The 17,197-nt window shown below is 43.0% G+C and overlaps 1 protein-coding gene across 2 annotated transcripts in view; it reads right to left on the bottom strand.

Annotated features, from left to right (window-relative positions):
* Positions 1-3,008: 3,008 nt before the first annotated feature.
* Positions 3,009-17,197, bottom strand: part of TRIM50 (tripartite motif containing 50) — a 226,388-nt gene continuing 212,199 nt past the window's right edge. For both annotated transcript variants that reach the window (XM_030185755.1, XM_030185756.1), the window contains exon 7: positions 3,009-4,695. In XM_030185755.1, the coding sequence (XP_030041615.1) occupies positions 4,142-4,695 (554 nt within the window). In that variant the 3' untranslated portion in view covers positions 3,009-4,141. The remainder of the gene's footprint in view (positions 4,696-17,197) is intronic.

Here is a 17,197-nt window from a genome sequence, read left to right as displayed (position 1 = left end):
GGAGTCTGCTATAGGATGTTTTTAGTCAGTGAATATTTCGCTGTAGACTGCATCATAGAACATTTGAGCTGTTTGGCTGCATTTCGCGTCATTTGAACTGTTTGACTTCATTTTTGCACCATTCACTGTTTGTTTAACTATGTTGAATTTACTTCACTAGCTTTATCGGCTAAATTTGGAAGCTAGAAACATGAAATCATCCTATAGCAGACTCCTGATGCAGGCCATATTGGCCGAAACACGACTCGTGTCGAGTCTTGGATGTGTTTGAATAAAGTTTTTACTCCAGTGAACATCATCTAGTTTCCATTTTTGTGTCACCTTCACTGTGCTGATATGAGCATTGAGGGACTCCATATTTCATGGGCCATGGCTGAGATCAGGACTGTTGCCATTTGACTTGAAAAGATCTGTGTTTTAGAAATTCTGAGAACCAATTAAGGACTCTGTCTCCCACTCCCACATCTTCGAACATTGTTAAGAGGGTTTCATGGTTGACCAGATCAAAGGCAGCTGACAAGTCTAGTTGCATAATTACATTTGCTGATCTTTATCCAGGAGGAGGTGTAGTTCCGAAACAAGGCCTGCCATGACTATTTCTGTGCTGTATTTAGAGCAGAATCCCGATTGCATTGTATCCAGGAGTTGGTGGTGTTCCATGGGTGGCGACTATGGCTTCCATGATCTTGGCTATGGTAGGTATCTTTGCTACTGGATGGTAGTTGGAGGAATTCTTGTCAAGTGACTCTCCTTTGATTAGTGACTGGTAGCGCTATAGAAATGATTTGTAGTAGTAGGGTAAAGTAAGATTCCCCCCTCCCCCATTTCTTTTGGGAAACACCCCATAGTCAATATGGTATCTACTAGAGTAGTTATGTAGTCCAGTATCATTATTGGTGCTGACATGAGAAAGTATACAATGCATGGATCCAAGATGCATGATCCCTTTGCGATTTTCTTTATTGTACATTTGAGGTCTAGAGAGTATTTCTGGTGGTCTGCAGGGTAATTGTTTTCTGATGTCTCTTTTGTTGAGTTCTCTGGAGCTGGACTCTTAGGAATAGTGTGTAGTTTCTCTATCTTCTCTTGAAAGAAGGTTGCAAGGATTTCCACAATTAAGTTTGTTTCTGAGTTTGATTGTATAGGTTTGGTCAGTGACTTGACTAGCTGAAATAGTGAGCGTGTGAAGTTGCTGCCTTCAATAACCTTCTGGCTATAGTATTCTGTTTTTCTGATTTTATCTTTTCTTTGTACATTTTGATTTGTGTTCTCCAAGTATTTTTGTGTTGGGTGTCTTGGGTTTTCAGCCAGGTTCATTCTAGTTTCCTGCACAATTTTTTCAGGTTTAGTATTTCTCGTGTACAGCATGGATTGATCTTTAATCTTGCCGTCATTTGCGCTTTCAATGGGGCTATTTCGACCAAGGTGTCTTGTACTGCTTGGGTCCATGTGGAAACCATCTTGTCTATCGAGGGTTGAGGAGTTTGATTCCTCTTTAGTTTTTCTTTTACTAGTTCCCATAGTGGTTGGCTCATCTATTTTAAAATAAGTTTTCTCACTGACAGCTGAAACACGGCTGTATCAGAGAAAAGAAGTTAAGAAGTGTTCAGACTGAATAAAGATTATTTACAAAACTTCCAATGTTAATATGTTGAAGTTTTTGTAACCTTATAAAATACTAAGGTGATTCTTTCCTTTCTGGTGGTCCTTGTACATATAAGCACTATCCAGGGACATGGGTGAGGATTGATCCAAAAATTTACAACACACACTACAAACATAATTATGGGAAAATGATTTTTGGGCAAAGAACAGTGATTGTCTGGCATATGCTGTGAAACCGTTAAAACTGAATTTGAGATAGAGCAGATGAAGATCCTATATAATAATTTGCACCTCCTTCTGGATGCCTAGGTTCGAACACACTTCCCATTGGTCCACCCTGGCGATGACATCAGAGGGCGGATCAGTGAGAGGGAAGGGAACCCAGCCAGCGGAGGTGAGTAGAGAATCGCCCCCTCCCTCCGAGTTGCAGGCCCCCCTCTCCTCCTCCCCCTCTCCTCTCTGTTCTAGCCCCCTCCCCTCTGAGTTCCATGCCCCCTTACCTCCCTCCCTCCCTCTCCTCCCCTCCGAGTTACAGGCCCCCCTCCCCTTCGAGTTGCAGGACCCCCCTCCCCTTTGAGTTGCAGGACGTCCCTCCCGCCCTCCCCTTTGAGTTGCAGGACCCCTCCCCTTCAAGTTGCAGGACGACCCTCCCCCTCCCCTTCGAGTTCCACGCCCCCCCTCTCCTCAGAGTTCCACGGCCCCGCGCCTCCCTCCCTCTCTCTCTCTCCCCTTTGAGTGCAAGCATGACCTGTCCTCTGGCAGCCCCTCGCCTTCCTGCGTGCAGGCTGTAATTTAAAAATTCTTACCTCAGGGTCCAGCGTCTGCAGTGAAGGCGAGCGGCGCTTCAGACTGCCTTCCCATGTGTCTCAGCTCTGCCTCTGGTCCTGCCCTCATTTCCTGTTTCCGGAAGGGCGGGACCAGAGGCAGAGCTGAGACACATGGAAAGGCAGTCTGAAGCGCCGCTCGCCTTCACTGCTGACGCCGGACCCCAAGGTAAGAATTTTTAAATTACAGCTGGCACGCAGGAAGGCAAGGGGCTGTCGGAGGACAGGTCATGTTTGCACTCGGAGGGGACAGAGAGAGAGAGAGGCATGGGGGTCTGGAACTCGGAGGAGAGGGGGGGCATGGAACTCGGAGGGGAGGGGAGGGAGGGACGTCCTGGAACTCGAAGTGGAGGGAAGGGAGGGGGTCCTGGAACTTGAAGGGGAGGGAAGGGAGGGGTCCTGGAAGGGGAGGGAGGGGGTCCTGGAACTCGAAGGGGAGGGAGGTGGTCCTGGAACTCGAAGGGGAGGGGGGGTCCTGCAACTTAAAGGGGAGGGAGGTAGGGGGGCATGGAACTCGGAGGGGAGGGAGGCTGGAACTTGGAGGAGAGAGAGAGAGGGAGGTAGGGAGGGGGGCGTGGAACCTTGCTAGCACCCGTTTCATTTCTTTCGGAAACGGGCCTCTTTTACTAGTGTTTATAATATTTCTGTGTTGGTTTCTGTAGAATTAGAGTAGGAAACCCTGGAGGAGGAGTTGGGTAGAGGGGGACGTCCTGTCAAACTACCACAAGGTTCAGTCCTAATGCTGGCTGGAGAGTTAGGTAGGTCATTTCTTAACATCCATATGTACCAAATCCCCATTTTCACATGTTTTCAGATCCCAAGGATCGCAGATAGCTTACTCGATACTCCTGAATGAATATGTTCCCTCTTCATCTGGGCCTCCAGTTGTTGTGTCGACAACAAAGATGCCAGCAAGGTGCATAGAAATATCAGAGTGAGGCATCTACACTGTAGGAAATCCATGGACATGATAGGGTCGATATTGAAAGCAATTTAATACCCAGAAACAGCTCCTGGACATTTAAATCGTCTATTCAGGGCTAACCACTCATCTTCGGTGGGACTTAACCGGTTAGGGCTGCTGAAAATTAGTGGTTAGTGCCAAACTGAAAACTGGCTATTTTGGGGACATTCCAGTGGCAGATTAGCTGGCCAAAGTAACTGCATAAATAGGATCACATAAAAGTCAGTTCTATCTTTATGTGGTGCTCCACAGCTGGTTAAGTGCTGAATATTGCAATTAACCGGCTGAGGCCTGGCATTGAATTTTTGGGTTTGATGCTGGCAGCAATTTACAGTATAACTGAATGCCATAAGCTGAAGATCACGGACCCAGTTCCCATGTCTAGGAATATCATTAGTATCACAACATAACCCACGGTAGAAAGAGGATTAGGAAAGAATCATTGGCACGGCAAGTCATGCTAAGATGAAGTTAAGTTGCCAATATGTGTGTATGGTATAACATTTCTTCCCTTGACCTTATGTGTAGACATAGTATAAATGCAGCTGGATCTAAGTCATTGCGTCCTAGTCTCATGCCTAGAATCTACTTAGTAAAACAAAGAAGTAAATGTAATCCCTCTGCCTGATGCAGTCAACATGCAGCTCACTATTTGGGGGTCTATAGATATTTATTCCAGTACAGTCACTGTGCTCTATAAGAGGCTAATGTGTCAGCAGATTCCCCCAAGCACTTCCTCTCTGGGCCTCTACATGGCAGGTGAGGGTAGGACCAGAGGAAGGGTGTTGGTGCCCCTTTCTTGCCAGCAGGTATCCAGGAGTGGGTACAACTTGCCCTGGAATTCTGCCGGGAAGGTATAGATGTGGATGAGCTCCAAAGGGCTGTCAGCATTGTAAAAGGACAGTTCACCCTTCTCATAATCCAGGAATACTCCGATCTTCTGTGGCCGTGTAGTGAGCGGCAGCACCACCCGGGGGTTGGTGAAGGCCTCATAGATCTTGCCTTCTTTCAAACCAATGAGCCACACACCATTGTCAGGAGACTTCTGCAGCTTGCCCTTTCGACTGGTGGTGCCCTTGATGATGCCAAGGCGCCACTTTTGCTTGGCTCCGACAGCTATCTCCCAATAATGCTTGCCTGTGGAGAAGCCCTTGTTGGCCAAAACACAGTTGCTGTAGTCAAAACGCTCAGGGTTGCTGTCCCGGCGGGTGTACAGGAGACGACACTGCACCACTGTGTCACCTTTGGACAGATCCAGAAGAGGATGAGCAGTCATAGGGTCTAACTTCAATATCTCTGGGGCTGATAGAAAGGAGAAGGAAAGAAAAAAAATATTGCATTATACAATATGTGGTAGAGCTTGGCTTCCACTATGCAAGGCTGGGGACTAGGCCTGGGTGAGACAAGATGCCAATAGAGCCTTTCATGTGACAAGGTGATGTGTGGGCCTGCATGGTAAAAGGTGAGAGTTGGGACCTGTGGTATGAGAAGTTGGGAGTAGAGCTTTCCATGTGACAGGGTGATGTGTGGACCTGCATGGTAAAAGGTGGGAGTCAGGGCCTGTGGTGTGAGAAGTTGGAAGTAGAGCCTATTATGTGAACAGCTGATATGTAGGCCTGCTTGGTGAGAGGCAGGAAGCCAGGCTAGAAACAAAGACTATAAGGTTAGTGGGATGGGCTTCCCTGTATCTTTATATGATTGTAAAGACCTCTAAGATTCTACCGTGGCTATAGCTAGAGACCTCTAGTCATTCCACTAAAAGTAGTGTTCGATGACCTTTTTATGCTACCCAGTATTTTCCAGAATTGGGAGGGCTCTCCTGACCTGTGAGGTAATGTTAACATATGACCTCAGCTTGGAGGGAAAACTGACTGGTATAAATACCTATCCCAGCTTTCTCCCTCTGCTTATGTTTATTTAAAAATTGGATGGATCGCCAAATTTAGAGAAACCAAGTATAGGCAGCTTACAAATAACTCAAATAAAAAACTATAAAGGTAGAAAACAAACATAATAACATAACATAAACTAGTCTCCATACCCTTTTCCTTATAGTTTTAAAATTTGAACCATGGCCTACAGCGTTAACAGATAGTCTCTAGAAGGCACAGCATGGCCTTGTACTGTCATTATTCCCACCCACCCTCCCCAACTCGCCCACCCCTAGAAGATCTCTTCATTTGTAGACTTAACTTTATAGTCAATTATTCTAATGAGGATAATGAGCGCAATTTTTATTACAGGTTTAATTACATTTAATTACTTTCTGAGAAGCAAATAATAAATAAATCACACAATATATTAAGGTTCTTTATATTACCATCAGAATTCAAACTCCATGCAAGAATTCCAAGTCCAGCCAAAAATGTTCTTATTTCCAATTGTTTTTATTACAAAATTTTTTATAATTCAATATCCTTGTGTCAAAACATTTAAAATATATTCTTCCATCTTCATTCTATTTCTTGCAAAAATGTATTTAAAACATTTTTCTTCTTTTGTCATTCTTTGGGGTATGCTTACTAAGGCGCATTAGCGTTTTTAACACACCTTTAAAGTTAAGGCGCGTTAAATGCTAACGCGCCTTTACAGTTCTATAGGCGCGTTAGCGTTTAATGCGCGTAAACCATTAACGCGCATTAAAACTGCTAATTCACCTGTGGTGCACCTTAGTAAACATAGCCGTTTATGAGAATCAACATACAAAAGGAAGTTGCAACTCATTTATTTGATTGAAAACCCAATGGGAACCCATTTTGCTCCACAGGGGTTTATCATTCAATAATCAAATAGTTGCAACCAGGTCAACTTTCTTTAAATGTTAGTGTTTCACTTAGTAACAAATAAATCGACAATATCCTCGTGCTTATCTAAGCCCCTCAATATGATCTTGCTACTGTTTATGATTTGATGGAAGAAAAGCCTCAACAGACTCCTTGTTGTATGGCTCGATAGCCTTCAACTACCTGGAGCACTCGCTGTCCATAAGTTTATTTAACGTTCTAAACAATTTTTAACACTTCTTTTAGTGTAAACATATGCTAAAGAAAGTTCTCTTCTACACTTTCTATATTTTGGGTCTTTAAGGAGGAAAAGGCGTCTGCTGTTTGGTATATTATATGACTTTAGCGTATCGCTTTGTCATCTGCCAAACCGATTTCTTCATCAGCCAAAAACCTCCTTGGGCCGAAAAGATTTTTTTCTTTTGTTATTTTTAAATATTAATTAAATCTTCTTTTTGAATTGTGTTCAATGTATTTTACAATTACTTATTTGCTAAGGGTAACACCGTGACTTATCTTATGAAGTAGTGCTGTCTGCATAGGTCTGCTCAACAGAGTGCCTTAGTTTCGGTTGCTTCGTCAGGAGACAAACGTTCTTGCACTATTTTTTCGTGCCCCCCTTATCGTTATCTTGGCGTTTTTGTTTCCAAATGACTTGTAAACATGTAAACTTGTAAAAATATAAACATATGCAAAATGTAATGACTTATCTTGCTGTGGAACAGGCTTGAGATTGGAGTACCTGGGAACTTTCGAACTGTAGTCACCCTGAGATTGGGGTTGATTAGTGAGGGAGAAGAGCAAGCATCAGTTGTCTCTTCTCCACCCCACCCCTGCTAATCCACCACACTCTCTAGCACACTTTCTCTCTTTCCTTTCCACCTTTTCCTAAGCTTAATTCCAGCACTCTCCTTCCTCATGCCCTCAATAAGTCACTCAGAGCCCCCTAACTTGTATCTAGGATGTCTCCTCCTCAACCCTCTCCAACTCTACCCTCAGCTAAGTCCAGACTACAGGAATTGTAGAGAGCTGCAGTTTGCAGCTGTGTCTGCTTCAGTGCCTCTCCTCCTTCCCCTTCCCCTCTTCTCATGCTGCCTGATGGTATGGAGAGAGAACAAGAGGGTAACAGGCATAGGCGTAGTTTGACTGTTTCATTTGGGGGGGCAAAGGAGGGGGCGGAGCATATTAGCATATTCATTTGCATATATACAGTGGGGGAAATAAGTATTTGATCCCTTGCTGATTTTGTAAGTTTGCCCACTGACAAAGACATGAGCAGCCCATAATTGAAGGGTAGGTTATTGGTAACAGTGAGAGATAGCACATCACAAATTAAATCCGGAAAATTACATTGTGGAAAGTATATGAATTTATTTGCATTCTGCAGAGGGAAATAAGTATTTAATCCCTCTGGCAAACAAGACCTAATACTTGGTGGCAAAACCCTTGTTGGCAAGCACAGCGGTCAGACGTCTTCTGTAGTTGATGATGAGGTTTGCACACATGTCAGGAGGAATTTTGGTCCACTCCTCTTTGCAGATCATCTCTAAATCATTAAGAGTTCTGGGCTGTCGCTTGGCAACTCGCAGCTTCAGCTCCCGCCATAAGTTTTCAATGGGATTAAGGTCTGGTGACTGGCTAGGCCACTCCATGACCCTAATGTGCTTCTTCCTGAGCCACTCCTTTGTTGCCTTGGCTGTATGTTTTGGGTCATTGTCGTGCTGGAAGACCCAGCCACGACCCATTTTTAAGGCCCTGGCGGAGGGAAGGAGGTTGTCACTCAGAATTGTACGGTACATGGCCCCATCCATTCTCCCATTGATGCGGTGAAGTAGTCCTGTGCCCTTAGCAGAGAAACACCCCCAAAACATAACATTTCCACCTCCATGCTTGACAGTGGGGACGGTGTTCTTTGGGTCATAGGCAGCATTTCTCTTCCTCCAAACACGGCGAGTTGAGTTCATGCCAAAGAGCTCAATTTTGTCTCATCTGACCACAGCACCTTCTCCCAATCACTCTCGGCATCATCCAGGTGTTCACTGGCAAACTTCAGACGGGCCGTCACATGTGCCTTCCGGAGCAGGGGGACCTTGCGGGCACTGCAGGATTGCAATCCGTTATGTCGTAATGTGTTACCAATGGTTTTCGTGGTGACAGTGGTCCCAGCTGCCTTGAGATCATTGACAAGTTCCCCCCTTGTAGTTGTAGGCTGATTTCTAACCTTCCTCATGATCAAGGATACCCCACGAGGTGAGATTTTGCGTGGAGCCCCAGATCTTTGTCGATTGACAGTCATTTTGTACTTCTTCCATTTTCTTACTATGGCACCAACAGTTGTCTCCTTCTCGCCCAGCGTCTTACTGATGGTTTTGTAGCCCATTCCAGCCTTGTGCAGGTGTATGATCTTGTCCCTGACATCCTTAGACAGCTCCTTGCTCTTGGCCATTTTGTAGAGGTTAGAGTCTGACTGATTCACTGAGTCTGTGGACAGGTGTCTTTCATACAGGTGACCATTGCCGACAGCTGTCTGTCATGCAGGTAACGAGTTGATTTGGAGCATCTACCTGGTCTGTAGGGGCCAGATCTCTTACTGGTTGGTGGGGGATCAAATACTTATTTCCCTCTGCAGAATGCAAATAAATTCATATACTTTCCACAATGTGATTTTCCGGATTTAATTTGTGATGTGCTATCTCTCACTGTTACCAATAACCTACCCTTCAATTATGGGCTGCTCATGTCTTTGTCAGTGGGCAAACTTACAAAATCAGCAAGGGATCAAATACTTATTTCCCCCACTGTACATATGCAAATGAATATGCTAATATGGAGGAAGGAAGGAAGGGAAAAAAAGCTGGCTTTTTTTGGGAATAACCATAATGAATATGTATGAGATATCAAGCCAGCTCTTTCTCCCTTCCTTCCTTCTTTCCTTCTTCCACTCCAGTAGTATTTCCCCACCCCTTTTCCCATACCATGCTAGTGTTGACCTTAGAAATGCATAAGCTCTATATGTAGATCCTTCAAGAGGTAGTGTGTCATGATTTAGGCTCTACACCCTTTCTGATGTTTTGGTGCCACCTCAGTAAAGCCAACACACAATCTCTCCACTGCAACACACTATATACAAACTTGTGCAAAAACACACTCATAACCTTACTAAACCATAACAGCACTAATTCCAAGGACAGGACGAGCTGCAACCTTATGCGTGAAAAGGCAGAACTGTAATTACACCAGGCTCTAAAACACCAATACACTACCTCGTGAAAAACACATGACACAACAGACATGACACAAGGAACTAGAAAGCAAAAAATATGAAGGCAAAATACTTAACTCGATGTCAGACTCAGCATGCAGCAATACCAGAAAAATTGAAACTTACATGCAAAATTTCACAGAAAGCTGACATATTCCAATTAATAAATTCTGAATAAAATACTTTTTTCTACCTTTGTTGTCTGATCATTTAGTTTTTTCTATTCGCTTTGGTCCCAGTGTCTTCTGTTTTATGCAGTATCTTCTTTCCATTTGATATTCCATTTAATAGATTCAAAATAAAATACTTTTTTGTACCTTTGTTGTCTGGACATTTTACTGTTCAATCATGCTGGTTCCAGTTTTCTCTTTTCTTGTCTTTCTGCTAATTCTCCTTCAACTGCTTGCTGTCCATTTGTCTTTTCTCTTCTCGCCTGTCTTATTCCATTCCTTCACTACACCTACCTTTGACACATTATTTCTTTTTTAGCTGTTTCCTCTGTTTTTTTTTTCTTTGCTGCCTCTCTGTTCACTTAAATTTCACCCTCGTCCTCATCCTTCTCCTTTTTAGTTTTCAGCTATCAAATTCCATTTCCTTCTCTCACCCACTAGCTGCCCCATTCCTCTTCTCAGTCCTTCCTCCAACCTTCCATTTCCTTTCATCTTTAATCAATTCTCGATTACCACATTTCTGCCCCCCCCCCATCACTATCATCCTCTCATTTGTTTCCTTCCCACCTCCCCTTTGGCCTCTCCCAAATAGTTCCACCATTTGCAGCATCTTCCTCCCTCCAACCTTCTAGCCCAGCACGCCTGCTCCCTTTCTCCCCTTGTAGCCTAATATCTCCCTGTCCCTTCCACACACACATCCACACCCCAGTATCTTCCAGCCCCCCCCCCCTCCCTGTGGTCCAGCATTTCTTCCTCTCTCTCTCCCCTCCCTCCAATTGTCCAGCATTTCTCCCTCACTCCCTTCTGTCCCTGGATCCACAATCTCCCTCTTTTTCTCTTTCCCCTCTAATGTATATCTATCCCTCCCTCTCATCCATCCCCATGTACAACCTCTCTTCCCTCCTTCTTCTCTCCCACTGCCCACATCACTCTCAGTATCTCCCTTCTGTTTTAATGTCCCCCTTCTAGACCCCTTCTTGACCCCTCTACACGGAGGAGTAAAGATCGTTAGTTCGTCTAAAAGCGTTTGAATTCTTTCCCGGACCTCCAGGGTTACCCAGTCCCATGGGGGTCTGTTCTGGGGAGGCATCAGAAGGCTTAGTCTAAACCTTATTCCCAGGACCATGACTTTCTCTCGCTCTAAGTCTAAATGAATCTTTGGCCATTTGTGTTCCCACATATGTTATCAACCCTTAAATTAGTGTAGACAGTGTGTATTACTTGTATGTGGCTTAGTTTGTAGTATAAATGACAGGTGAAGAATACTTGAAAATAAAGACAGGGATAGATTTCAGAACGAAGGCTTTATTCTTACCAAGTTTTCAATTAAGTACAGGCATCAAACAGATTCTGGGTTCAATTGCATAGAGCTCTGCCGTCTGAGAAGTGTTGGGGAAGACTCCAAAAATCTGCCCAAATCCTCTCTCTTTTATAGGCATACATTTCTATAGAAGTCAATGATAACACACTTTTTTTCCTATTCTTGCCCAACTCTTTCCGGCAGGTGTACCTCTGTACCATCTGTACCATCTCTTTTCCGGTTCTAGCTATTTCAAAACATTTCCGTTCTTACAAACATGTTTTTCTTGATACCAAAATATCTATTCCAGTTATTGCAAATGATTTTGACACTTCCGTCTTCGTAAGCATCTTACTTTTTGTCTTTTACAAAAACATCTTAATAATAGCATACCAGTTTCACAACCCAATTTTATATCATCTTATGATCTGTGTGCCATCTTATAGAAGGACAAACTTCCATTTTGAGAACCATATTTTATCTATTCTATCCATTATTCCTACATTATAGGTGCTACATGCCATTAGAAAGTTGTACCTGGTTTTGTTAAGACTCCTGCTTCTTGCGGATTCTCAAATATGAAGCCATTAGCTTGTTATCAGGCCTTGTCAGTGCTTTTCAGTTATTTCAAGCTATGTTGCTTGGCCCACCACTATTCCAGTGGATAGATCTCAAGCTAGAACACATATTAACATTCCCCTCTTCACCCTATCCCATAGGGTGACACCAGAGATAATGTACCATGGTACCATCCATTCCAGAAGGTATTCTATAAGGCCATCAGATTTTCAGAGTCTTAATGTAAACAGGTACAGTCAGATTTATTTGATTGGAGATTACCTATCTTGGCACCACTTCAATTACTTCAAGCCTACTTATCTATACCTGTGTTTATACAAAAGCTTACATTTACTATAATAATATTTTTCTTCAACCCTTTAATATGCAGGTTCTATCTTATTCTTACCTAAGTGAGTATATATTGTTATTAATCATAAATTCTTTGGTTATATAGTGATTATATCTTGAGTATACATTTGCATAGATTTGCATAGATTATGTAGACATTTTGCTCATTTATCACATCATCTTATAAAGCTTTATATTGTTATATTGTATCCCTGTGTGCTATTACCTGATTATACAGTTGCAGACATTTGTACATTGTCTCTAGGATTTGCGTAGCGATTGGTCCATCTCATAGGGAGATAGTCCAACGTGTTATCCCCTGTGGTGTTGGGAAGGAGATTTTCGTACAGGGCATATTGTCCTGCTGCTGTCTTTTTTGTTATTGCAGTTTCAATCAAGCGTTCTACTAAGCCTCTAGCACACGGGATTATGCAACATCCTACTAACACAAAAATTGCTACCACTATGATTATGGTAGTGGCTGCAGAAATGATAAACGTCTTCCATTTACCAAAAACTTTATCCATCCAACCAGTCCACGATGTGTCAACACCAGAGTTCTCTGCCAATTCTTGTGACAGTGAGGTTAAGCCTTCCAAAGCTCTGGTGATTGATCCATCTGGAGCAGTATTGTTAGGGATAAAGGTGCAACACTGTGTACCTATCTTCCGGCACACCCCGCCATCCGATGCCAAAATCTGGTCAAGAACTAATCTATTTTCTAACGTCATTCTGCTGGTGGCATCTAATTGTGTTGCAATTCCTTGAACCGCGTCTCTGGTGTAATTGACAAATCTCTGCTGGTTGTAATATATATAGTTGATCCAGTCTAAATTCTTATTTATCGTAGCCCACCAAAAGAAAGCTGATTCGAACCCTGCAGCTATCTGGTTTCTGGCTTTGAACTCATCAGGAACCCCTCTTGGGACTCCAATTGCATCTATATAGACTCGATCATCAAAAGATCCAGGCATAGCATCTCTCTTCACTCGTGAGGAAGAGCTGCTATGAGGAGGGAGCAAGGATGCTATTATAATTGGAATTACCAATTTGACTAAGGCACATCTGCCTGTCCAACTTCTGTGAAGTGTATGGTGGATAGTATGGGTTCCACAATACCACCATACATCTGCTCTAGCTTGTGAAAAGTCTGTGAGGTTCAAATTTCGCAGAGTCTCTTTTTCTAGGGTTGTATTACAATTGGTCAAATTTCCTAGAAACCGTGTATTTCTCACCCCATATCGTTCCAGACATGTATGATATCTGGTAGCAGGATCTGGAATCCTGAATGCAGGTGGAACCCTCATCCGAGGGGGTAAGTAGGGGTGGTGCTCGTCAAGATGTTGACAAGACTTATTCACTTCAGTTGTTACCTGAAGTAACTCTAGCATACACCAAAAACCATCTGGATCATTGTGAAGATCTAAAGGAAAGGGAACTACTGTTGGTTCTGCTCTTGCATGGGAACAAAAATAACAATTAGAGACATTCAAACTCTTTGTAGTATAATGCGCCCATTCAAGCCACAGGTTTGTTTCTCCAAATCCTGTTTCTAATGCTATTAAATCTTTGGAATTATTAATTGACACGATCTGGTAAGGAATCTTTACTTCTGGGATCTTTGTTGGCATCAAAGGATTCTTTTCTGGTTGTGCTGGGGGTGGAACAATTTTAAATTTGCCAATGGGGTCTCTACCTGTGGCATCAATTCCTAAGGAATAAGTTCTGTATGTAACAGCCGTTACTCCTCTAAAAGTGATGGCCACTTGATTACATTTGGTCATTGGACAAAGACCATTCACTCGCAATTTCATGATGGAAATGCTCTTTTTGAGATCTGGAATCTCACTACCTGAGTATGGAGCCCATGAACCTGTGTACCACCATACCTGTGCCCAACTTCCGCAGTTGGAAAAGGGACACAGGTATACCTCAAAAGCTGACAAATATTGCTGCACAGGATGTTTCCCACACATTGTGTAAGCACACACATCAAGGGTGATTGTGGTCGTGTCCTTAGTTGTGGGTAATGTTATTTCGGGGGTGGTAATAAACTGTTGCAGAAAACCTTCTAGATCCTTTGTTCCTTGTACCATAGGCAAGGTGAGCTAGGCTAGGCACTGCATGTTGGTAGTTTTCATGGTCAGATGTTGGATCTGGACTGTACAAAAGGCAGCTGGCGACTAAGAAAAATGAGTAACAAAATTAATCCAAGGGTCTTAATAAGAACTGCAATTGCTATAATTAGTATTCCAAGGTTTACCAATGCTTGATATATCATTAGGAAGAATTTGGGTAGGGTGGGTAAATTCTAATAGCTCCTCTTCCAGTAGGGTCGGGGACTTCGAAAAGGCTATATACTTCCAAAGGTCCCAATCCAACCTCTCTAATGAACAGGAAGGGTATCCAGTCAGTGCCCAGGACGGCGTATGTGATTAACCAAAAATCTACAACGTCACCAGTTTCTGGTCTTATTAGGAGGTCGTCGGTTTGTTCAACTTGTAAACCTAAGGTTCCTCCAAACAGTACCAGAGTGTGTGTAACCGTTCGACTAGGACCTAGTATCCAACTCTCAAATAAGGGTTCACACAATGTTTGAAATCGTGTGAAGGGGTCCCAATTGGGATCGTCTTCTGGAGCTGGGTCCCAATGAGGATGTATTAATTCTCTTGGATCAAAAAGGTACTCTGGGGGTTCAGGGATTAACTGTTCACCTAAATTTAAAGGCGACGGTGGGGGAGAATCAGGTGGAGAAGGCTGGTTATCTGGTCTGTTCTGGGACATATATTGATAGCTACTTTGGGATGTTGAGCTATCTGGGAGGACGAGTAGCTGGGACGTTGATATTTGGAGTGGCTAAGGTAGTATTCGTGGGAGGAGGAACGTCACTAGTAGGCACCAGAGGATAAGGAGGAGGGGTGGGTCGTAATTCAAGCAAGGTAATATTATCCTGTTTAACAGGAAGTGCATCAGAGAGAGCCGGTCGGAGGAGTGGAAGCGGCAAAGGGGAGCGGGAACGAGGCTGCCTGTGAGAATGAATGGCAGCGCTGACGGCGACGGACAAAAATGCTGCAGGGAGTCAGGGACTGAGGCAGCGCCGGCGGGGAAGACACAATTAAGCCCCGCCAGTTCGCCGGTGCGACTCGTTTGGGGGGGCAATGCCCCCCCTCGCCCCCCCAATCTACGCCCATGGTAACAGGCTAGAATGGATGCCTCAGAGCAGAATACAACTGTTCTACTCCAGCCCTCTCCTTCATCTTCTTTACCAGGGCTCAGACAGTACACCTCTCAGAGCCCCTCTCCAATCAACTAGTGGCTGTCCAGGAATTGATAAACGTACTTATAAAACCAGCTGTCAGAGATCTTGAGTTTATAATTCTTTCACTCTAAAACAGTTGTTACCATTCAAGATTTCAAATAGGAAGTTTCAGCATGCATTTTATTTTTTAGCAGTGACTGAAGACAAAACAACTAGAAATTCAACTCAGTAGCTGAATCCAACAGGAAAAGTCTAGTTCCCTTACTTTAGATTGTGGTCACTTTGAAAATGTGGTTGATTAGTGGAGGAAGCATAGGCGGTCGGTGGCCCAACTGTTTGGGGAGGCTAAAGGGTGCGGGGTTAGGGGTGGTGCCAGGGGTGGGGCTTACATCCATAATTGTCTGACAACACACAGAAAAAAAAGTAAAATACTCACAATACCTTTTATTAAATTTAGATATTAGATATGTATCATATGTCAAAAAAAGCGGTTGCTCAAAGCATATATTAACCAATGTATACTATTCAAAACTGTTATCAATTATTAAACACTGCCATTTCCATCCATGGGAAATTCCAAAATGAAATGGTCATGAGGCAGCGTGGGCAGAGAAATTATATTTGTTAATTCTATTTTAACTCTTCAGTTCTGCAAGTGATGGAAGAATGCCATCTGGTTTAGATTATTTAGAAGTCTAGCTTTTGCTAGACTAAAGGTTAGAAAGGTCAGAGAGAAATGAAACTTGCTTTGTCCCTTTTTGAGTTAAATGTTAGGTCATAGGTATTATTTACCACATCTGGAGGCCATTCAATCTCGAGGGGATCACCAAGCAAAGCATACTGTAGTTTTAAAAGGATTAGTCTAATGCTGGTTAGAAGGAGATAGAGTAGAGATAAATAATTCTAGATACCATTATAAGTATTTAGATTTTGTCTTATAAGGAATTCTGATTTCTGCTTATTGTAGAATATGTTTTATTCTGTGTAATTAATAAGTTCTATTTCTATGTAGAATATCTGTTCAACTCAGTGTTACTTTTCAAGTAAGAGTTTAAAAGGTCATCATCTGGTTTGAATTATCCACAGTCCTAGCTAATAGGTGAAAGAGGTCAGGGAAGTCTTGATTAATTATAGCTAAGTGTAGGACTGGTCCTGAAAGTAATAACAAACTATATCTGTATGCCATTAAGTAAGATTGGCCCTTGACCCCTTAATGAATGCCAGAGTCCAGTTAGCAGTTTAAGCTATGACTGGGAATAAGAGAATGAATAATAAAATGCAAGAGATAGGTGCCACATTGTCTAGTGTGAGAGGCCCCAGATCATAGGTCAGTTTAGGAAATGTCTCAAACCTATGTAACTGATATTTTTAAGTAATGTATAGTAATAATTAGTTCAAGGCAGGGTAATCAATCTACTCTTTACCATCTGGTGAGAAAGGGGGGCTAGAAGGGGTTTAGGAATAGTATATAACTGAGAGCAGAAGCAGCTTACGTCAGAAGGAGAGAGCTGAGAAAGAGAAGAAGAGACTTAGTGCTGATGTCCTACTTTGTTTGCTGGCAAATAAAGAAGATTTCTCCCTCATTCTGGTGTGTGCTGTTTGACTCCTGAAGTACCACAGATTCTACTAACAATAGTGGTAATTCCTGCAACAATTCTTGGTGGCAAAGGTGGGATCCCGAACCCTGCATCAATTTCTGGCACCCAACTGACTGAGGAACATTAGCCGGGTATGTATTTTGTATTCTGTATTCTGTATTGTAATCCTAGCTAGGAAACTGTAAACCAGCCCCTCAAAAATTGAGGGAAGGGGAGTCTGATCAACTCTCAGTGAAGGCCTTAGTACCTTCTAGTCGTGGGGACTAGTAGGAAAACCGCCAGCGCTTATCTGTATCTGAGAAATCTGAAATTGTTGGGTGGGATTTTTTGTACAGTATGTGTGTGATGAATGAATGTTAAATGAGTGTGGACTTCTTATAGCTGCGGTTCCAGTTAACGCGAGTTCAACTGGCCAGCGACGGAAGGAAGCGATTGTTGTTTGTTTATCTTTTTGTCTCTGGATCTGTGGACCCCTTACCACACTTCCAAAAATTCCCTCCCTTTTTGTGTGTTGTAATTGTAA

The sequence above is a fragment of the Microcaecilia unicolor genome, chromosome 13, assembly GCF_901765095.1.
Source record: "Microcaecilia unicolor chromosome 13, aMicUni1.1, whole genome shotgun sequence".
Lineage (NCBI taxonomy): Eukaryota > Metazoa > Chordata > Amphibia > Gymnophiona > Siphonopidae > Microcaecilia > Microcaecilia unicolor.
The sequence above is the reverse complement of the archived record's forward strand: the minus strand, read 5'-3'. Positions and strand labels throughout refer to the sequence as shown.